At 51.2% G+C, this 22,163-nt stretch overlaps 1 protein-coding gene across 1 annotated transcript in view; it reads right to left on the bottom strand.

Annotated features, from left to right (window-relative positions):
- The window catches only part of Col5a1 (collagen type V alpha 1 chain), a 148,011-nt gene that overhangs the window by 99,776 nt on the left and 26,072 nt on the right, over positions 1-22,163 (bottom strand). Inside the window, 4 exon segments of the mRNA XM_051166957.1 lie at positions 2,610-2,772; positions 3,887-4,064; positions 4,067-4,098; positions 10,608-10,782. Of these exon segments, the coding sequence (XP_051022914.1) occupies positions 2,610-2,772; positions 3,887-4,064; positions 4,067-4,098; positions 10,608-10,782 (548 nt within the window).

Below are 22,163 nucleotides of genomic sequence, written 5' to 3'. Positions count from 1 at the left end.
AAGTGAGTTTGAAACCGGGGACCTGTCTTCGTCTCAACATAAATAGGTAACCGTTACAAAAGACTTGCTGTGCGTGCTTTTTGTGGAGTGATTCCTGTGCACACGCACGCATACACACACACACACACACACACACACACACACACACACACACACACACAGAGGTATATTATTATTGTCTGAATTTTGCAGTCACTGAGCCTCAGCTATGGGGAACACCCAGCCAAGACCTCTGAGCTGGGTCCAGTTCCCTGAGTTTCTGCTAGAGAACCTTCCCTGGCATTCTGGACAGTGCTGGCTGCTCCATTAGGGGGTTGTCTGATAATCCTGCGCTTTAAGATGGACCAAGACTGAGGAAGTAGCTCAGTCAGTAAAGTTTCTACCACACAAGAGTGAGGATTGAGCCTGGTGGCGCATGCCTGTCAGACTGGATCTAGGGAAGTGGAAACAGCCATCCATAGGGCTTAGGGACCAGCCAATGCTGCTAAGTCAGTGGCCACCAGGTTCAGCGAGATCTTGTCTCCAAAAACAAGGTGGAAAGTGACCGAGGAAGACATTTGACACTGACTTCTGGCTTTCATATGCACACAAACAAGAACTTGCACACATAAACCACATGTGCATAAAACACAGAGCGAGAGGGGGGCAGACACACACACACACACACACACACACACACACACACACACACACACACACACACACACACACACACACACATTTTTCTTTTAAGGGTCAAAGCTTTTTCCAGAATCTTGATAATAAAAGGGACATCCTGCAAAAGTGACAAGTGTTTGGTACAGCCCAATACCAATAGTACACAGCAAATTCAGTCAGACCCAATGTTTTGCTCAGCTCTGGGATGCCCTTGCACACCTGCTTTCAAGATTTTGGTCACCAGAGACTGGACATCAGGGGTCACTGTGGCTCCACTGGCTAAGAGTTCTCTCTTCAACTCCTCTTACGCACACTCTCCAAAGCGGCCCTAGAACCTGCCAGCATCTCAGGCTTGCCTAGGCCTTCCCACAGGGTAACCGGTAAAAGCAGTACTTGACCTCTAGACCCGCGGTAAGCACCAGCTCCCCAAAAGAGGCCAGCAGCTGCCTGTCCAGCTGAGGCTACTCGGCCACCCTCCAGCTCATCCCAGACTCCTGGGCATGTCCACTCAGAAGCCTGCCCTGAGGGCAGCCCCACGGCTTCCAGGTTCAGCACTGTCTGCACCCATGTGCCTGTCCCAGCTGGTAGCAGGCCCCAGCTACAGTGTCAGCTTAAGGCAGCTAAGTCCAGCAGACATGCCCTGCTCGTACCTTCTCCTATAGGCCCACCCCGTGTCCACGGAAGGCAAGCTGTCTGTTCTGGACTCCGCTTGGCTATTGACTGCAAATTCTACCCTTCTTCACCCCAGCTGACCTCGGCCCAACCTCCACAGTGACTGCAATTCACACTCATCTGGCACTCACTCCTTATCACACACAACTACATGTCACTTTAGTCACAGATCTATGTAGTAATCACATTGCAACTGATGTCAGGTCACTAAGTCCTGGCAGAGCACTAGGGTCGACTTGGCATTGCATCCAGCTTGCTGGACCCTGGGCCACTAAAGGACATGGCCTAGAACCCCCACTGCAGCTCTGAGGCCATCAGCAAGCCTCCCCAGATACAGGTGGCACATGTCCTCATGGTGGGACCCAACACAGCGAGGAAACGGCATTCACACGGCATTTGAAGAGCTGGGAGGGCCCTCCCCCATCCTGTCCTGAGAGTTCAGATAGCTTTCAGAGACCATTTTCCAGGTGACTATGAAACTTCTCCAGCTGGGGAGCCCTGCACCCCAAAGCTTTCCACAAAGGCCACAAAGGTCTTAGAAAAGGAACCACGCCAAGTGTCCCAGTCCAAGCCCAAGGACTCAGGCTGTGGATGCACTTGGGACACAGACCTAAGGGTGTGGTAGCAGGTGTTGTCCCAGTTGTTCTGGTTTCAAGTGGCCTCTAGGACCACCCCTCCCCACTCCCCATCCCCGCCCAGACACCTGCACAGGCTCTCAACCTTCTTCCTGAATCAAGACACTTGCCCAAATCCTTCCATGCCCCACACGAACCCAGAGGACTCTGTGGACTACCGTGCAGGCCACAGCCCCTGTTGTGCCTCCTGGTCCTATCCCTGGGCATTTCCCCAGGATGCAGGCTCTGCTGGGCCTGTCTGGAACACTGCTGATTTCAAACATGCACACCGAGTCAGGACAATCCCACAGCATAGCCCAGCTATGGCCTGCAAGTGTGCTCAAAGGAAGTTGGCTCTCCTCAGCAGAACCCTTGTCCACCAGAAGGTGCCAGTCAGAGCAAGCTTACCCTGTGTCTATCCCAACCTGGTACCCAGGACACACGGACCGGGTTGCTCAGAAAAGCGCAGTCATTACATTCACACGCCAGCCAAGCTGGCCTCTCCACTCACAAGCCATGGCTTCCTACGGGAAGCAATGAGAGTCAAACCGATCCCCAGCTGAGGAGATGGGCCTCCCACAGCAGCCGCCGCATCTCTATATGGAGAGCCACCACTTGCCCACAGTGTCCCCGAGTGTCATGGTGAACCATCCGTCTCCTGCCTACCTCAAATATTTCATCATCCAAAATCCGGGAGCCAAACATGACGATGCCATTGACATCTATTATGGGGTGTTCACTGCGGTTGAGAAACTTTACAATCTTCTTTTTACAGTCGAGGATCAAGGTGACATTTTTCTGGTAGACACTGATAGCAATCCGGTGCCACCTGCAAAGAAACAAATATTCAGGCAGGGAAAGTCCACAAGGGCCATGTGCCGCAAAGCCGCTGGGTGACAAGCTTGGGCACGAGTCTGGGCAATATCACACAAGGATAGTACTGTCACTTAGAGAATCTCTAAGAGTCAAGGAAGAGATCACAGCCACTGGCTTCAGACCTCTGTATCAAAGGCCACGGTAGGCTTCTTTTCCTGTTGTGAATATAGCACTCATAGGCAACACAAAATTAATGCTTATGAAGCAGAAAGCCCTTGTCCTAGGTCAGAGAGTGGTCTCTGTTTAACTCCCTTCTTTGAGTGCGACTAGGAAGGTCCTGGTCTCCTAAGAGTCCTGATGTGTGAAGTCCTAATGTGCCCCTCATTACTTACAATAAAGGGAGGGGGGTCAGACTCCGGAAAGAGCTCTTGTAACACAGGAGCTTCTTGAGAATAGATAGAAGATAATCTCTAGTCCATTCAGATCCTCAAAACCAGAGTTCTCATATCTAAGGCGCAAACCCTGGGAGCTCCTGAGGTGCCCTTGGGAGGCATGAGCATAGGGGCTCAGGGTGGGTTCAGCCATAGGAAGGAGTCATGGGGGCACTGCAGTCACAATAACACTATCACAAGGGCCCCATTTTTATGCAGGACACCCACTCCATGACAGCTGTGATGGGCTGACACAAAGTCTTGCTAGAAAACCCAGGAGCCGTGGCCTATAGTTTCCAGGTGCCTTAGGGATGGTGACCAGTACTGAGGGAACACACAGCAGAATTCTGAAGATAGGGCTCTGTTTTCATTCACTCACACGAGACTGTGCCAGATCCAGAAAGGGTAGGCTCCTAGGGAATAGGTAGGCGTGGCCACATACCCTCCTCTGCCCCTTCTGATCTAGGGCCAGCACAGGATGCACTCAGTGCGTTCTACGGGAAACAGAGCTAGGGAACAGCAAAGGTCCCTGGGGTTTTAGAGACTAGAACACGCCCTGGGGAGGTCAGTGCTCCATCCTCCTGGTCCACAGCATGTGGGCATCATATGCCATCTACTACCAGGCTAGCTGCTGCCCTGTGATGTCCTGCTAGCAGCTCCCCCACTCCCTCGGCCGGGGCTGGGCGGGGGACTTACTTGCCATCGGACAAGTTGATGCCAGGGAAGAGTGGGTACTCCTCAGGCCCAGGCTTCCCTGTGTGGTCCTCGTAGAGGAAGACAGGGGAGCGGCCCAGCTCCAGCCCCACCTGCTGGATGCCCTGTTCGTTGTAAATGGAGACCAGGAAGGCCTGGCTGCCTTCTTGGCTTTTCACAGGGTCAAGATGGAGAAGTCCTCAGGAAAAATCAGACTTGAAATGGAGGACAGGGTGAGAGGGCCGTAGGGAAAACCAGGACTCTGGCCAATCCATGGGCAGGCTGCAATGAGCCAGCTCAGAGATCTGGCAAACTCTGGTGGGTGGAGCCCCTCTGCAGCTCACCTGCCTGAGATGAAGCTTCTGCAGCCTCCTCCTCCACCACTGGGGGGGGGCGGCACGGGGGGGGGTTGTCAAGCTGCCAGTTTCAAGGCGACTGGCCACACAAGCTTCTCCAGAAAACAGCAGTGGCCCTTCTAGTGAGGAGCCCATGACACCCTCTCCTTGGCTCTACCCTGCACCTCCACGCATCTGCATATGAGTCCTACCCAAGACCCTCTGGACCTGCCCTTGTCAGGGACGACTTACAAAGGACCTTTGCATCTCCCACTGTACAAAGGCTGGGCACAGCGTTTTGTCTCAATCACAGGGGATAAGAGGCGTGGAAGAGAGGGGGTGGGAGACTACAGGCCTGTGGCGTACCAAACTCACACTTTCTGATATGTCTTTGTCAGTAAGCAAATCAAAGAAAAAGCAGAAATAAATTTTAAAATACTCCAAGCTTAAATTTTAAGAAAAACAAATATCTAGTATGTTGAACAGGAGGGGTGTCCTTTTCAATATAGGAAGCCCCTAGGCTGTCTCTGAAGGTACCTGAACCCACTCCTGATGCCACCCTTGCCTGAAGCTTGGGGAGACCTTGGCTGCCACCTCCCCAGGGTTCCTGGTAAAAGTCTGTCCTCCTATAACTGAATTTTTGCTGCCAAGGCCCTGGGTCTGATGGGGTATGAGCAACACAGTTAATTGATGAGAGGGAAAATGTTCTAGAAACGTTCTTCCCCTCCCCCACCCGTGGAGAGTGTGGGGGATCCCTCAGCGGGTGATACCCAGCCAGCAAGGTATCAGCAGGAACAGGCTAACGAAAGGCACAGTGGTGAGGTGTCACCAAGCCACACAGTTCTCTGTAGATGGCTGGGAATATAATTTATGGGCTGGGACAGGAATGTCTGGCTATTTCACCTTCTCCTTTAGAGTAGGAACAAGGACAGCCATTTGGCTCAGAAGGCCACCAGTCACTGTTGTAGCCAGGCTGCTTTGCATAGTTCCTATGCAAAGCTATCCAAGGGCGCCCTCTGCTGTTAAAACTGCATGCTGCAGGTACCATGCTAGGGGAAAGTAAAATGTCAGACAGGAAGCCACTTGGAAGGAAACATGAGAGACCTCACTGCTTTGATGCCCTGAACATCAACACTGCACCAGGGATGTGAGGAAAATGGAGGTCTCAGCCTTAGCTGGTGCTGGTGGATGGCAAGAACTGCCATACATGCCCAGTGCAAGCCCCCAGTTAGCCATGCCAGTGCGGGGCCTTGTCCCCATAGGAAGTGGACACCTGTGGTCTCTATAGCAGCCTGAAGGTCTCTGCATGCATCCGGGGTGCACCGCGCATGGTCCTGCCTCTGTGCCCACCCTGACTCTGTGTCCCTTGCAGCCATTGACTGAAAGAATGAGAAGAATGGCGCATGAGAGAGTCCTCTTTCTCCATCATGATCTACGGCCGAGGACAGCCAACCCATCTCTCCCAGCTCATTAAAATGCTCTTTCTCAATGTTTAAAATCACTACGGTAACACATTTTCTCAGCTCAGACAAAACTTAAGAAAGATAAGTTGTGTTCAACATTAATCTCTCTCCTGGCAAAATAACAATGGATTTATAGTCACTTTAAGGAGGTCCCTTCTCGCTGTGACAAGAGCTGGCCGCTGACACTGTACTCCAAGCTTCCGGATAGTCTGGAAGAAGTGCATCTGCTGTCTGGTACTTTGTGTTTCATCTCCCTCAGAAAAGCCACCACTGAGAGGTGAGGGTGGCAGAGGGCCAGCTACCTCCCTCCTGGGATACTCTCTCCTTCCACCAACACCCAAAGGTACCAGTCCACGGCAGGAATACAGTAGGCAGCTAGTAAGTGCAGCTGGCATGGAATTGACTCATTCTAAGTCAATAGTGATGAGCTGGCTGACGGGCTGCTCGCCGTGGTGAGGTAATCAATAGTTATGACAATTCCTCTAATATGGGCGGGGCTCCAGGGTGAAGTGTCAAGGGATGGACAAGGTCCTCTGCCCAGGAAGTGACATTTCCATAAGGGGCATAAACAATAATCAAGTTATTTCAATAATAGGCAATGTGCAGTGGCTTGGGGGGGGTGGCGAGACGAGACAAGGGCAGGAACTCACTGCAGGTGTGGAGAGCTTTAGGCAGGGAGCCAGCGTAGGGATGACGGCCCATGGGGACCCAGAGGGACTCTCATCTGAGGAAGATGATGGGCCTGAAGAATCACTACCAGCTGTCACTTCCTGCAGGATGGAGTTATTCTGGGGCCACCAAGTGTGACCCCAGGTCCTCAGGTGATGGCAGGGCACCTGCAGCTGGCTGTCATCATGAGATAGCTGGGGTCTAACACGGAGCAATAGGAGGGCATCTTCAACACCACGTAGACGCCAAGCTGGGCCACTCCTCGAGGGGACCCTCACCCCCCACAGTTCAGGATGCACTAGGGACCCTATATCCTACTGTATATGGGTTCAAGGAACAAGATATTCCTAAACTGGAGGATTCCATATACCACTCCATGTGGGGACAAGGAGCAGGCCATCCCTCAACCAAAGGACTTCACATATTGATGGGGATATTAGTCAAAGGCCATCCTAAAACTCCTCACTATAGGGGAGGAAGGATAAGCTAAGAGATCCTACATCTTATTGTACAGGGAATGGGGTGGGAGCCCTCAACCAGGGAATCCCACATACTCCTATATGGGTGGGATGGACAGAACCTCTCGGAGAACACCAGTTCTGCTCACTGAGGGAAACAGCACCTCTGGCCGGGTGCTGTATTCTCACTGTCCTCGGTCCTTATATGGGCCTGCTCAGGCAGACAGCATCCTGCCCTCCACCCATGGCCATGGTCTAGGGCCAGCATTCCAAGAAGTGGTTTAGCCTGTGGTCACCAGTGGACTGTTTGGACCGAGACTTCTGCCTAGTGGGAGTGGGAGGGGACAGTAGGAGCAGCAGGCTACTCTGCGGGTCACTGGGTGCTACTGGAACCTGGGGCCTGCTGACGACTTTAGGATCCTGGAGTAAAGATGGAGCCCTGGCAAGGAGGCATGAGGAAAAGAGCTTCAGCCCCACCCACCCTGTCTGGAGTCCTGAGTGAGTCAGAAATCTCGGCTCCCTCCTCAGCTGAGTGGTTAAGACCTCAGTGCCCAGCTCAAGAACGGTGGGGATCGGTCCTCTACACCCAAGGTGAGATCAGCGGCCCTGCCACAGTGTGACTTAGGAGAACATTGCAAGCAGCCTGTTGGGACACAAGGACACAGGGACAGTTGAGCTTGGCTGTCTACAGGTAGTTTCTTTTAGATACGGTACCCACCCTGTGGGAGAGAATGACCAGACCATACTCCAGTGGACAGACATTCCCAGCCATCTAAAGACCCAGAGCCACACAGGCTATGAGGGGACAATTGCGCCACCCTCTAGGGCTTCACTAGGCACTAAGACAATTACAAACCTCTATTCGTGCTCTGCTCAATGCAGCCTTGCTGCAGTTGCCTGGAGCCCTCAGGCCTCCATGTGCAGCTGCCACAGCCAGCCTCCCCACCCTGGTGCAGCCGAGCAGCTCCCACACTCTGGAAGGTAGCTCACAGCCGCTCTCATTCTCGCCTCGGCAATGTTTGGCAAGTGGCCACATGAGTCCCATGAAAGACATCCCACGAGGTCTGACCTGTTTCCTGAGCACTTGCCAATCAGAAAGCCCGCAGTACCTTCCAGGACTTTCCAGGATTAACCGCCTGCTCTGAGCTGTGCAGCCTCATAGACCAGATGATGCATAAGTCTGTCCCGGGCTGACCTGTGGGACCTGAGGAGACTGACTCCACAGGAATTCCTCCGCAGACACTCTGAAGCCACCTTGGCTTCACTGGCCCCTAACGACAATCAGTGTGTGGCCCAGTGCCCCACACACACACCCTAATAGAGCAAGTCTGAATGCCCAATCAAGTTACTAATTTGAGGACAGGAGAAGGAAACAAAAACAAAAACTTCCCAAGGCCTCTGGGAAGGCTGGGGCTTCTCTGGAGCGCCGTGTTTGATCGCCGCCGCCACCACCACACAAACCGCAAACCGATGCATGCCTACACTCTTAGGGTAGATTCAAGACATCAGAAGTTCAAAGCCAACCTTGACTGGCAATCGAAATCTCAGGCTAGCCTAGAACACCTGAGACCCTGTCAAAAGTAAATAAATAAATCCCAGGTCTATGGTCCCACACACTGGGGAGTCAAGGCAAGAGGGTAAGAAGAGTTCAGTGGCACATGCCTTTAGTCCCACCACTTGGGAGGTGAAGACAGGAAGACCAGGAGTTCGAGGGCTCCTTAGCTGCTTGGCACATTCAAGGCCAGCCTGAGCCCACCTAAGACTGTCTCAAAACAAAAGAGCCACAAACTAATTAACAACCACAAAACATCCCCTATCATCTGATTTGGGAATCCACTCAATTTCCCAGGCTCATCTCCCTGATCCTAGGAGAATTCTTACCACAAGCTAACCCAGGGGGAACTGAGTGACAGACTGGAATTCTAGCGACCCGTTCTGCTAGCACTCTTGCCTTGGGTGGCAGTTGTTAAGAGAGGCTATTAGCGGCAGGCTGTGTGGAGCTCCTTGCTCTAGGAGCCTCTCCCCCCTCCCACAGCTATTCCCACATCAGCTTCATATCCCTTTGTCCCCTGCCAGCAGCACCTTCCTGCCTGGGCCAAGGACTCTATGGCTCCAATTCAGAAATTCTAACTCTTGGACCACAAGGGCAGAAAAATTACAAGTCTCTGGTAAAAAAAATAACGAGACTTGGGGTTCTAAAGGTGACCTCTCTCCAAAAAAATATGCTGTCCCCAAAAAGTAAGGCACAGACTCCCCGCAGCTCCCCGTGAGGAAGGGTGGGCTCTCGCTCAGAAAGTGTCTGAGATGAATTGGACTGGGCATCTGTGAACCAGGGTGGTCCTGCACCAAAGGCTTGCTCCTTGGAGCCCCCAGGCTGCTCCCTCTGAAGCTGCAAGGGGGAACATTGTGCACGCCACCCATCCATCCAAAATGACACCATGGACCAAAGCACCCAGCTCCTCCTTCAGACACAAACTCTTAAAGTCACAATGACTTCAGAGAGATGCTGGATGGAGGAAAAACCCAGACAGGAGAAGGCCACAGGAAGTGACCACACAGCCAGCAAGAGCATCCTTCGGGGACACAGTGGAGACACGAGGTTCACTGGGACAGGATAGCTTGCTAAAACTGCCCAGTTCTAGTTCAATGTTGGGGTCACATCTAGATCACAAAAAAAGATTGAACGCGGGCTTCTAAATGCAGAAGGGGCATGCCTTCTGCCTGGCTCACCTCATAATCAGGTTAGCAGGGTCGGGCCACCTCAGGTTGAGCCAACAGGCTCTCCTGAGGCAGGGAGAGGGGAACCCATCACCTGCCCATCAGTGAATAAACAATCAATACCACAATGTGGGAAGGAGTAAGCTTTGTCACAGGTGGGAGCAGTCTTGGCGGGCTTTACCCTTGAGGCACCCCATAAATACCTTGTGACAGACTGAGTGGAGCCATCCTGGGTCTGGAATTCAGGAAGCAGACCTGGGAACCCCACCTGGACTATTGTCTTTCTAATGGACCCTCACCGGGAGAAGGAGCCAGTCCTTCCCACGTGACTGAGGGAGCTGGGGAAGAGAGAATAACAAAGTCGGCTGCAGAGAGAGCGTGGGGGGGGGGGGGGGGGCCAGCGGACAAGCTGGATCAGCACGCACACCAGAGAGACACCTAAGGATCCGTCCCATGGAACGGCTACCGGAAGGTTCACTCTTTTGTCCCTTTAACCTTTTTCCTTCTTGTATAAGCTAGTTGGGTTGCATAATAAAGTTTAATTGCTAAGAAACAGAGTCAACACCACAAGATGTGGAGGATCGGAGCTAAATACCCAAGTGTGTGACTAATTCGGATGTATACCTCCACCCAACATGGCTCCCTCTGCATAAATAATTAAAGCAGAGGCCTGGCACCTGGCAGCAGATTCTCATTAAGGCTCCCTCATGCTGGCTGCCAGCCAGGAGGTTGGACTTGTGTCTCTCAGTGTTACTGGCCCCAGTTAGGTTGTGTTCCCTACTACCAGCATTTCCTTTGCCAGGACCTGAGCTCTCTCTTCATCTCATCCCTTGGAGGGCATCCAGCTCCTTTCTGCCCTTTGTCATGGTGGTCTATCATTGCTGGAAACTTGCCTGCTTGGATCTGATGAGGCACAGACAAGGCCTTGCACACGCACACAAGTGGTAAGTGGGTGGTAGGTTTCACTCCCAGAATTCACACCCATGGCTCTGCTACAACCACCCACTCAGGCTTCCTCGTTGTCCCCAGGCCAGAACCCTGGAGTCCCCAGAACTCCACCACCCAGACAGAAATGGGGCACCTCTTACCAGGGTACAGCTGCTTGGTGGGCATGCTGAGTTGTGCATCTTTAGAGACACGGTAGGCAACGTCCGGCCCTTTGGAAGATCGTCGAGTGGCACAGAAACCTGTGGTTTTCATTACCCCTGAGGGCAAATTGTGAAAATCTAGCATCTCCAGAACATCTGATGGCTGAGCTGCAAAGACAGAAAGGCTGTGTCAGCCCCAGGGTGGACACAACTGAGACGCACCCCCAAAGAGGAAGACAGTCTTAGACAACTGAAAACAGCGCTCACCCCACCCCTCACATTTCCCTCCAGCAAACATCTGTGATGGGCACTGCTCGGGACCAGGAGGGACGCCTGTAGAAGCGGTCCTATCTTCATCATGCAGCCAGTTTCCCAGGGAAACTGGCCTGGCCTCGCCTACACCCTCTGACAGTGCCCCATCATTGCCCCCTCCCAAACTTTCTTGCTTTGCAACCTGCAGGGACTCCTTGCTCCAAATCCTTGGCTGGCCTGAGTCACACAAGCTCCACTTCCTAACTGTGACTCCTAAGCAGCAGCCTCAGAGATGTCTCTGTCCCTCAGACACAGCCAGGAAGCCTCAGTAGACCCTCTGTCCCCAGACATCCCTGCAGAGCTGTTTCCAACATTGGGGTTGATTGACAGCTTAAGAAATTGCTAGGCAACCTCTCCACTGTTATCGGTGTCATTTTTGTCCCCCATGTTCCCACAACACTTTACAGCAAATATCCAACTTCTGTCCAGCCTCAAAAGACCAAGGCCTGAATACCCAGGACAGAGAATGCTTGCAGAGACCTCAGATCCTTTTAGGAAGGCTTCTGACTCTCCCGCTCTGGGAAACACTCAGGGAAAGCAGAAGCTTGACCCTCCAACTTCTGAATTGCAGGTGCTTGCTCAGGAACTCAACAGTCACCCCTGTTGGTCTGTAGGCATGCCTATGGGAGGTTAACTTCCCTCATTAACTGATGAGGGAAGACCCGGCCCACTGTGGGTGGTACTATCCCCTAGGCATGAGGTCCTAACGTATAAGATGTGAAGAACCAGAGCTGAACATAAGCCAGAAGGTGAGCATGTGTGCGTCCATTTCTCTCTGCTCTTGACTGTGGATCTGACATGACCAGCGGTCTGAAGTCCCTGCCTCGACTTCCCCATATGAAGACTACAGGAGGCTGAAGTTGGCTATTCCTTGATTGTCTCTCCCAAACTCAACCTGCCAACTTCCTGCCTTCCTCCTCAAGTGGGTGTTACTGTAGGACTGACTCTCCGGGAGGCAAGTCAGGCTGTTTTTAAGAAAGTGGTAACAAAGGATGATCACACAGGCTTCCTCCGGTAAGGGTTTTGACAAATCATCCAGCAGCGGCCACCAAGTCAAGAGCCTGAAACTCACAACCCTGTAATCCAAGACAACCATGTGGCCAGGTCTGCAGCCAACTTTTGGCATCCTTCACCATATACTCCAGAGAAAAATGTTCCCCACCCCTACAAGAAATCATTATGAAGGACAGCCGAGCGCAATGTAGATGGCCAGCCCACTGTTGATCCCGTACAGCAGAGCACAGTGTAGACAGCCAGCCCACTATCGATCCCGTACAGCCTCCACCCAGTTCAGAATCCTGGACAGCTCTTAGCCACTCCCCAGTGACCATAAGGTGTCAGTCATTTGCATATCTGTGGCGCCTCCCAGATACTCACATGGTGACAATGTCCTCCCTGGGTTCTTGTTTAGTGAACATCAAAGGCAATGCTGAGCGCACTGGCAAGGCTGTGTGGCACAGCCCCAGGCCTGGACACAGCCGTGGGAAGATGACCGTGCCAACCGCCAGCACACCTGGCCAGAATGACATAGCACTGAACCTTGGGTCATCTCAGAAACTGAGCTCGGAGGCTGGCAGTAGCCTAGGGAAGATCTTGATGGGGATCCCAGAAGGGCTTCCTGGACCTGCATCACAGCATCTCTGCTGTGATGTTCTTCCCAGAGCAGGCTGGAGCCTGCTTTCCCCATTGTCAACGCAGAGAGCAGTCTCTCAGGAGCTTGCCTGGGGATGTTTACAGACCTGTATTCCAACAAGTTTAAAAGGCCACCAGACCTCTCCTAGGCCCAGTGCCACCCTTCCCACTGGCCAGGGCTTTTCTGTGCCAGACAGCAAGATATATTTAGTCTTAAACAAGGTGTGGGGAGTACCAGAGTTGTGTCCAGCACACAGGCTTCTGGAAAACTCTCTCCCACAGAAGATGCCTATCCGCCCCTCAAACCTGTGCCTAACCCAGGGTGAGCACCTCCACTCTGACGTGCCGGGGCCTATTGGAACAGGTGGATGTGGCTAGGAATCCAGGGTCACCACACCCCCAAGGGACGATCATACCAGCTGAGGCCAGTCAAAGAAGCCACAGAATCCTCCTGGAACCTGCTGGGGGTTGGGGGGGGGGGGGCAGTTCCCAGAACTCCATAGCTAATGTACAGGACGCTCAGCAAGGAAAATGGTATTGATGGTGACCTCAGCACTCACCTGAGTCCCACAGACTTAGGAAAGACACGCATGGTATTACATCTGAGGCCTTTGCTCCCAAAAAAAAAAAAAAAAAAAAAGCCTGTGCTTCAAAGAGTCAAGCCTGAAGAATTCTGAGATTCTCCACCCACTGCAAATGAGACCACCTCCAAACGGTTTGCATGCAAGAACTCCATTGTTCTTTCACAGGCTGTTCCACCTATGAACAGATCAGGCTTCAGAGAGAGAGAGCTGCCTGCCTTATCTGTTCACTTCAGCTAGACCCAGTCTCCTCCCAGAGAGTCCTGCTCCACAGCCTTGGGGGCTAAAACTACATTTCCCAGATGCCTTTGGGATAAGAATCTTTGCAGCAAGCCAGAATCTAACCTGGAGTGGAACACGAGTTGTAGTAAGCTCCCCAATCTGCCTTAAGGCTATACCCATGAGGCAGTCTTTGCACTAAGACCCTTCTGTTTGGGCTTGGGATCCAGCCCAAGGATTCCATACAACTGCAAGAGTGATCCTGTCATGTGAGTAGTAGCCTCATTGTGATAGTATGACCTTGGATGCTACCTCAGGACTTCTGACTCCAACTGGCTCTGCTCTCCAGACAGCTTGCCCTCCCCCAGACAGCCTGGTACTCAGCTATGCAGATGCTACACTTGCATTTGAGGAACATGCATCACAGCACATAGTGGCCCGGCTGCTAAAGACAGGAGCCCTACTGTCACTTCTAGACATGGAAAGGAGCAGATGTCAGCCCATCCCTCAATGGACAGAAACCTAAGAGGCTGGACTCAGCCTCCTCTCATGTGTGTTACTGGTCAGCCCAGACACTTGTTACTAACACTCCAGCATCCTCATGCCATTTTAGTGTTGATGGGACCATGTGTGGCATCTCTAAACTGGGAAATGGATGCAAGTGAGGTTAGTTGTAAGATCTTTAAAAAGGGTAACCCAGGAAGCAGTCAAAGCCATGTAGCTGAGTTCTGGATACTCGACACACTAAAGAAGCCATGTCACCAAGGGGGCTCAGATAAAGGGGCCAGGATAGACAGAAAGATGGATGGATGGATGGATGGATGGATGGATGGATGGATGGATGGGCAGATGAATGACTGGTTGGTGGGTAGAAGAGTGGGTGAATAAATGGTTGACTGGGTAGATGGAGAGAGAAATTGATGGGTGGGTAAATGAGTGGATGACGGGATGGGTCCATAGGTGGGTGGGTAGGTGGGTGGATGGTGGGTTAAGTTTTCTTTGGAAGACATGAACAAACATCTATTCACCCCAGGTAAGGCAATGGTGGCAGACCAAAGAAAGGCTTCCACCATTAAGTCTTAGGTCTGACAGGAGCATAGACAACCACTTAGAGGTGGTTAAACTGACAAGGAAGAGACATGCCCAGCAATAGTTAATCACTTGTGTCCTCAGGGAGGAGCCAGGCCTTATGTGATGCCTCCAGTGGAGCCATGTGAGCCATCTGTGAACATCTAGGACATCTTGTGATACCTCTCTCCCCTCTACAAAGGAATGTTAGTAAATTCAATCTTGTGAGAATCTCATGTGTATAATTAGAGCTGCTCTGATTTCAAGACAGCAATAGCCATTTATGCTTGAGAACAACATTCCTCAATAGATGGGTGAATGAACAGACCAGTGTGCTGATGGATGGTGGACAGTGGGTCAGTAGGTGGATGATAAGTGGATATGGATGAGTGAACAGGCTAATGGATGGATGGTGGATAGGTATAGCTGGTAAGTGGGATAGGCGAGTAGACAGATGTAGATTATGGATAGACTGTTTGATAGGTGATGATATTGGATAGATGAATGAGTGGGTGGATGGATGATAAGTGGGGTGGGTGGATAGAAGGTTATAGGTTATGGATTGTTGGATGATAGAATGATGGATAGATGAGTGGGTGATAAGTGGGTAGGTAAGTGGATGGAAGGATATATAGATGGTAGCTGAATGGCTAGATGGATGTATGGATGATAGATAGAAGATAGATAGATAGATAGATAGGCAGACAGACAGATAGACAGATGAATTGGTAGTGGATATATGGAAAGATGGATGGATAATAGATGGATGTGTAGGTAGATGAATGGGTGTGTAGATTGATGGATGATGGATGGATGGATGGATGATGGATGGATGGATGGATGGATGGATATTAGAGACAATGGATTAATGGATGAAGGACAGATGTGCAGGTGGATGGGTGAATGGATATATGAATGGATGGTAGGCAACAAAATAAGTGTGTAGTAGATGAATAGATGGTTGAAGGGAAGGATTCACTCATCACTCACTCAGCAAGTGAGGAGAAGAATGGGGCAAACCAGGAGGCAGAGGCCAAAGACAGATCTTACAAAGTCTAGGCAGTCACATGTCTCACCCACCAGCAACATGCCACCTCTGACCACAGGGTAACCCTACCCTGCCCCATGAGGCATTTCTTTCACCACCACTAAGCCCTGGCTGCTCTGTGCTCCTGCAGAGCTGAGAGCTGGAGTGGCTAATCTCTGTTGCCTCTGTCCACTCACTCCACAGCTATAGGACACTAAAGCCTCACTGGCATGGTCACAGCACACGGGCTCTCCTGACCTGCTGGCCAGAGATTGACAACTAAAACTGAGCCATTGGCACATGAAGATGTAGCCTGCAGCTCTGCCTAGGACCAAATGAGGCAGACAGCTCATGACAAGACCCTGGTGCAGTACTCCACAGGCCAATACCAGGAGGTCCCAGGCTTAAGAATAGAGGGAAGGGAATGTCTGCTTTTAGGAAGAACAGAAATTGGTGCCTTGTCATAGGTGCTATCTAGACACCCCTGCCTCGTGCTCAGAAACATCTGGGAGGACACCAGCCTGCTCTGCAGGAGGGCCAGTCCCATGCTCAGCAGCCTAACCCTTGGACTGGTGGCCCTGGCTGTGGAACACATCAACCAGGCCACTGGTTGCCAACACTGCAGAAGGCAGCCTGCTCTCGGAAGACCAGTGAGGTCTGGGTCACCATCTGGAGTCACTCACACCGTGTCCTCAGAATAGAATCTAAAACCCCAGCTTCATGCTTTCTGCCACCACAGTCCTGGCCACGGCAGGGAATGGAAACACTCAGAGGGGACCCTGGCCAAGCACTGCCCTCCAGCTCAGCAGGAGGCTTGGGGACAACAGAGCACAGACAGCCCTGCAGAACGCTGAGGTCCTGAGAGAAGGGCTACATGTAACGGCTTGCAGGATTCATCTTGCACCCCATCCCATCGGGGTTGGGAATGGAAAACAGTAAGAAAGGCAGAGCCCTCTGTGATGGGCTGGGCAGGGTCACGGCAGAGCCACCACTCAGCTGTGTTTGTTGAATGACTAAGTGAGCCCATGGCCTTTACACATGGCAGGCCAAAGGTGAATAAGCTCAGCTCCCCTGCTCTGCTTTCAGGAATGCAATTCACTTCACCTTGGCTGCCATGCTCTGCCTCCCACCAGGCTCTGATCTCAGAGCAGCTGTGAGCTGATGAGAAATGACCCATGACCTTTGTCAGAGTCCTCTGAGGTCACAGTTCTGACCCAACAGATTTGAGTGACACAACTCTTTGCCCCTGATTCAGCACGCACATGCCTTCAATAAATTGCCCATTTTACACACTTGCTGGGAGCAGGAGGCCTCCAGCCCAGCTAGCTACCTGTCCCCTCCTTACACATGCCTGGAACAGCAGCTCTCTCCTCAAGGAGTGCCACAGGGATTCATGGGCCCTCTGTACCTTCACAGGGAGGTCACTGGCCCGGAATCGCTGCTACAGCCTTAGCTCCACTAATCACTCACTGGTGACTGGTATCTCAAGAGGGGTGAGCAAGTGTTGTGACTTAGTCATCTGAGCCCGACCTATGGTCAAGTAGGTCTCAGACACTGTCTTCTCCATGTCAGACTGCCGGGAGAAACTGTGGGCCACACTCACCATAAACCTTAGAGAAAATGAGGAGCATACAAAGACTGAGAGACACAAAAGAGCAATAGACAGGGTTGGTGACAGAAGGACTAGGAACAGAGAAACGGAGAGTAAGCTATTTTGTTTTGTGTTGCAAGCTCCAAGGGCAAGCGAGAAATGTATGAGCCTTTTCGACAACCCCTGGGCTCAGTTCTATAAGTTCACAGACAGAAGAGTAAGAGCCAAAAGGCTCAGCAACAAGGCCTGGACTAGAGAGGTGCAGCCAGCATAGCAACCACTACACAGCCCGCCAGTATCCAGCCTCTCGCTCCTGACCTACCCATACGCACAGGACAACTGCCTTCCCAGGCTGCAGAGCTGCCAGTACTCCCCCTCTCTTCCCTGTCTCTCTTTCCCTGTGGCTTCCTGGGGTAAAGAGCCAGTTTTAGGAAAGACCTGAGAGCCAAACCAGAAGGAATGGCAGCAATGGAGGGTCTGCCCAGGTCCCTCTCACCAGCCCTCACCCTCAGGGTGGCGGCCTCATGCAAGGCCAACCAGGGGCTTGGAAAACAAACTGGGTGCCTTGGAAGCCCTGATGAAATTCTTCCATAGTGACTAAATCTGGGGACAACAGAGGGTGTGGCCAGGGCTGCAGGCAGGCAGTGCTGGCCACTGGAGCTAGCCAGGCTTTCTTCCCTCTCCTGCTATCCCCAGGGCTCTGGCTGTTGGTGTTCTGACCTCAGACCCTTTGCCGGGCTCACCACCACCATAAGCATGAGTCCCTTTACCCACCTGTAAACTCTTCCATAATTTATAGCTTCTATTTTCTTCAGACAAGGGGTCTTCAGTCTGCCACCACAGCACCTCCCTCACCCATACCCCAGGAGGCCAGAGCTGCTGGCCTATTTGCACATCACAGCTATGGCCTTGTAGGGATGCACCCCCTACGGTCCATCCAAAGCATGCTTGGTTTGAGAGACATGACAACTCTCCCCAGTTAGCCCCAGATTGTCACATGACCTGTGAAAGACACCAAAGCACAGTTCGGGAGGGGCCAAACTCCTAGAACTACCTTGTCTCCTCCACAAGGCCTTGGAGCCATGTCCCCAGGTGTGGGACCTGGACAGTCACAAGCAGTTATGAACGTAAAGTGTCAGCCTTGTAGGAACCTGCACATGGAAGGGTTTGCTTTTCCTGCCCCACCCAGCCTTCTCTACCATGGCATTACCCCACTAGCCCCACAGGGGAGGGGATAAACGGGGACTGTACGGTACAGGTGACAGTCCCAACAGCAAGACAAGGAAGTCAGAGATGGGACAAAAAGAACAGTACTGTCAGCCAGACATGACATCATGGTGTGGGTCTGAGGGTGAGACATGAAGGATTGGTTACAACTGAAGGCCTGAAGGAGAGCTTAGGCAACCAGAGGCAGAAGTGTCTCTTCACAGAGTGGTAACTGGAAATCAGTTCTGCCTCTGGGAAGCAACACCTGGGATTCCCTCTACACACATCCTCAGGCCACCCACCCAGCTGTCATATCCCTGAACCTTTCTACGAGATCCCAGGGTTGCCTAGGCAGCAGGGCTCTGCTCCAGAGAGCATGCAGGGAGGCTTGTGGCAGTGGGTTGGGGGAGGGTGCTATTTGTTGTTCTACTATGCACAGCTTTGCTCCTTCACCCAGGATGCCTACTTTTTCCTTGCCAACAATTGCCAAGTTCATTTTGCTGCCCTGAACTATGTCTGAAAGGATGAGCCCTATGGACCTACATGGGCTGTGGTGGTGGTGGACAGTCTGGAGATCTAGAACATAGCAGGAAATGAGGTCGCTGTCACTGACTGCAAGAGGAAACCTCTGTTGGGAAGTGACAGAAGCTAGCATGTATATGTTCAAGGCAGAAGGGATCAGCAGGTGCAGGGAAGATGTCTCAGGGTGCAAGCAGCCACATTAAGCCCAACAGACTGACATCTCTGCCTGCAGAGACCCACACAAAGCAAGGGCTATACCCACTGGGGCCATAAGCATGTGTAACAGTCTTGTCTTGGGAAGGGACAACAGTGGCTCTGTACTATGCACCACTCAGCCCAACCCCCTCACTCTCAGTCTTCAGAGCTTGCCCTTTAAGGGTAGACCTGACCACACAATTGAGAAAGAAGCCTATAGTCTGACTACACTTCAACCAACTATATATTGGGATCTAAAGTCTTCACTATTTCCTTTACAACATGGGACAGGAAGCTGGTAGGATGTTTCCAAAGCAGATGTATTGCTGAATCCCCACTCCTCATAGGTATCCATGCAGGAGAGTGTAGGACATGGCCAAGGGACTGGGTGAGGTCACTCCAGGAAGGATGGTAAGAGCTGTTCTTCAGTAGATGTCAAGGTCTCAGGAGACCATGCCATGGCCAGAAACACAACCCTTATCTGACTTTCCACAACATCAAAACACTAATCCTGGTCATTCAGGAAGCACTCTGAGAATGCAGGTTTCTTGTTTACAAAATCCACAGCTGCAAGTTCCATCAACCCTCAGGATGGAAGAGCAGATACAGAATTATGGATGAGTTAGTGGAAGGAGAAAAGAAAAAGGGGTGGCTGGAGACTGGCTTTGTGAGTAGATGGGGAGATGAATAAAGGATGGAAGGATGAATAGATGAATAAGCTAGGTGATTGATGCCTTTAGTTCCAGCACCTGGGAGTCAGAGGCAGGCAGAGATCCATGAGTTTGAGGTCAGCCTGGTCTACATAGTGAGTTACAGGATGTAGAGAGACCCTGTCTCATAAAGGGGGGGGGGATATGTATGTATGGATGGATGGATGGATGGACGGGCGGACAGATGGATGGGTCAATGATGGTATAGAAAAATGGATAGATAAGGATGGATGGTTAGATAGTTGGATAGATAAGCAGTGGTCGAATGGTTGGATGGATGTATAATTGCATGAACAGATTAATGGTGCTATGGGCAGGTGGATGGATGAAGGATGAGTGGATGGGTGGGTGAGTGGATGGATGAGTTGATGGGGGTGAAGACTGAATAATTAGATAAATGGATGTTGGATGAATGGATTGCTAGACATGTGGATGGTTTGACAGATCAATGGATAGATAGATAATGGCTGAATACATGGACAAATGATTGATGGGTGGATGGATGGATGGATGGACAAACCATGGGTAGTGGCATGTGTGGAAGAAGGGATAGATACAAAAGGTCAGACCATGAACAGAAAGACTAAAATTAAATTGCTCTCCCAGTAGTTCAAAATGAGCCACATACATTATCACTGTCCAGCTTCTGCTCCAGCGAAGATTAGCAATGTTCCTTAGTGCCCTGCCTGGCTTCATGGCTGGACTGGGCAAGTATCTCTGAGCACTTGTTTTCTCCTTCAGCTCCTGGCCACAAAGCTGAGGGTTTCAGGAAGCTACTGACCACTGTGTCCCAGATACGCAGTTTTATGGAAAATCTGGATAAAGAAAAGGGGGCTTTTCCTTATGTCTCCCCCTTTGCTTGGGAACAAATTATTATGGAGGGGGCCAGTGCCCCAAGGCTTCTCTCCCTTAGTCTATGACTGCCCATCTCTCACTTCTCCTAAAGGATGGACCTAGGTCTATACACCTGTCACCTTTGCATTACTGTGTACGCTTAACCCAGACATTGGTCAAGACACCTTCAGAAACGCTCAGAGACATGTACCTATAACTCTCCCTAACACAGTCACCTACAGTACAGGTGGTGGTACCCCAGATAAAAAGACCACCTGTAACATACATAAACTGTTACTCAAACAACAACAACAACCAAGCTAACAGTAAGAACTCCATTCACGGTAAGGGGGATGGGCATAGAAGCAGAGACCTGAGCCAAACCTTGAAGGGTGCCATATGGGTACTGGCAAATGCCACCACACAGTCTGAGGCCACATAAATACTGTGTCAGACCCAGCTATTCCACTCCTTGGAATATACCCAGAAGATGCTCCAGCACACAACAAGAAACTTTGCTCAACCATGTTCATAGCAGCCTTATTCATAATAGCCAGAACATGGAAACAGCCTAAGTGTCCCTCAGTAGAAGAGTGGATAAAGAAACTGTGGTACATATACACTATGGAATACTACTCAGCTATTAAAAAACAAGGAATTCCCGAAATTTGTGGATAAATGGATGAGCTAGAAAATGATCATAATGAGTGAGTTAACCCAGAAGCAAAAGAATCAAATGGTATATACTCCACTTATATTGGCATACCTAGCCCAAGGGGCATGTCCCACAAAAGCTTCACTTACCAGGAAACTGGACAGAGGGGAAGGCATCCTATTGGGACTCTAAATGAGAGACGCATGGGAGAACAGCAAAATAAAAGGATCCAGAGGGTCCTAGAAATCTACAAGTAGAACAATATGATAGGCAGATTTGGGCCCAGGGGTCCTGCTCAACTAAGGCAACCAGCCAAGGACAATACAGGAGGTAAACTTTAAACCCCTTCCCAGATCTAGCCAATGGTCAGAATATTCTCCACAGTTGAGTGGAGAGTGTATACGACTTTCTCACATACTCTGGTGCCTCACATTTGACCATATCCCCTGAGGGGGAGACCTGGTGGCACTCAGAGGAAGGACAAGCAAGTAGCCAAGAAGAGACTTGATACCCTATGAGATATATAGGGGGACGTAATCCCCCTCAGGAACAATCATAGGGGGAGGGGAATAATGGGAAAATGGGGGGGGGGAGGAATGGGAGGATACAAGGGATGGGATAAACATTGAGATGTAACAAGAATAAATTAATAAAAAAAAAAAAGAAAAAAAAATACTGTGTCAGGCACAGGAGTACCTTATACCAGACAGTAGCAGGAAAGTCCTGGATGAGGCCTGTCCCGATGGCTGTGGGTGCTGTGGTCCATTCCATCGGGGGCCAGAAGGAAATGTCACCAGACAAGGGACAAGCTACTGTGAAGAGCCAGATATGCCTAGCTCCTCCCACATCCGCTCAGCATCTTTCTCTCCTTTGGGATGATCACTGATGCTCTTTAGTTATGGCTATAATAGACATGTTCCCTCGCCCTGTCTATTCTCAGAGAATTATGACCACAACAGAATGGAACATGTGTCAAGGGCATCTCTTTTACGAGCCA

This window comes from Acomys russatus, chromosome 24 (assembly GCF_903995435.1).
Source record: "Acomys russatus chromosome 24, mAcoRus1.1, whole genome shotgun sequence".
Taxonomy (NCBI): domain Eukaryota; kingdom Metazoa; phylum Chordata; class Mammalia; order Rodentia; family Muridae; genus Acomys; species Acomys russatus.
Note: the sequence above shows the minus strand (reverse complement) of the source record. Positions and strands in the feature narration are given on the sequence as shown.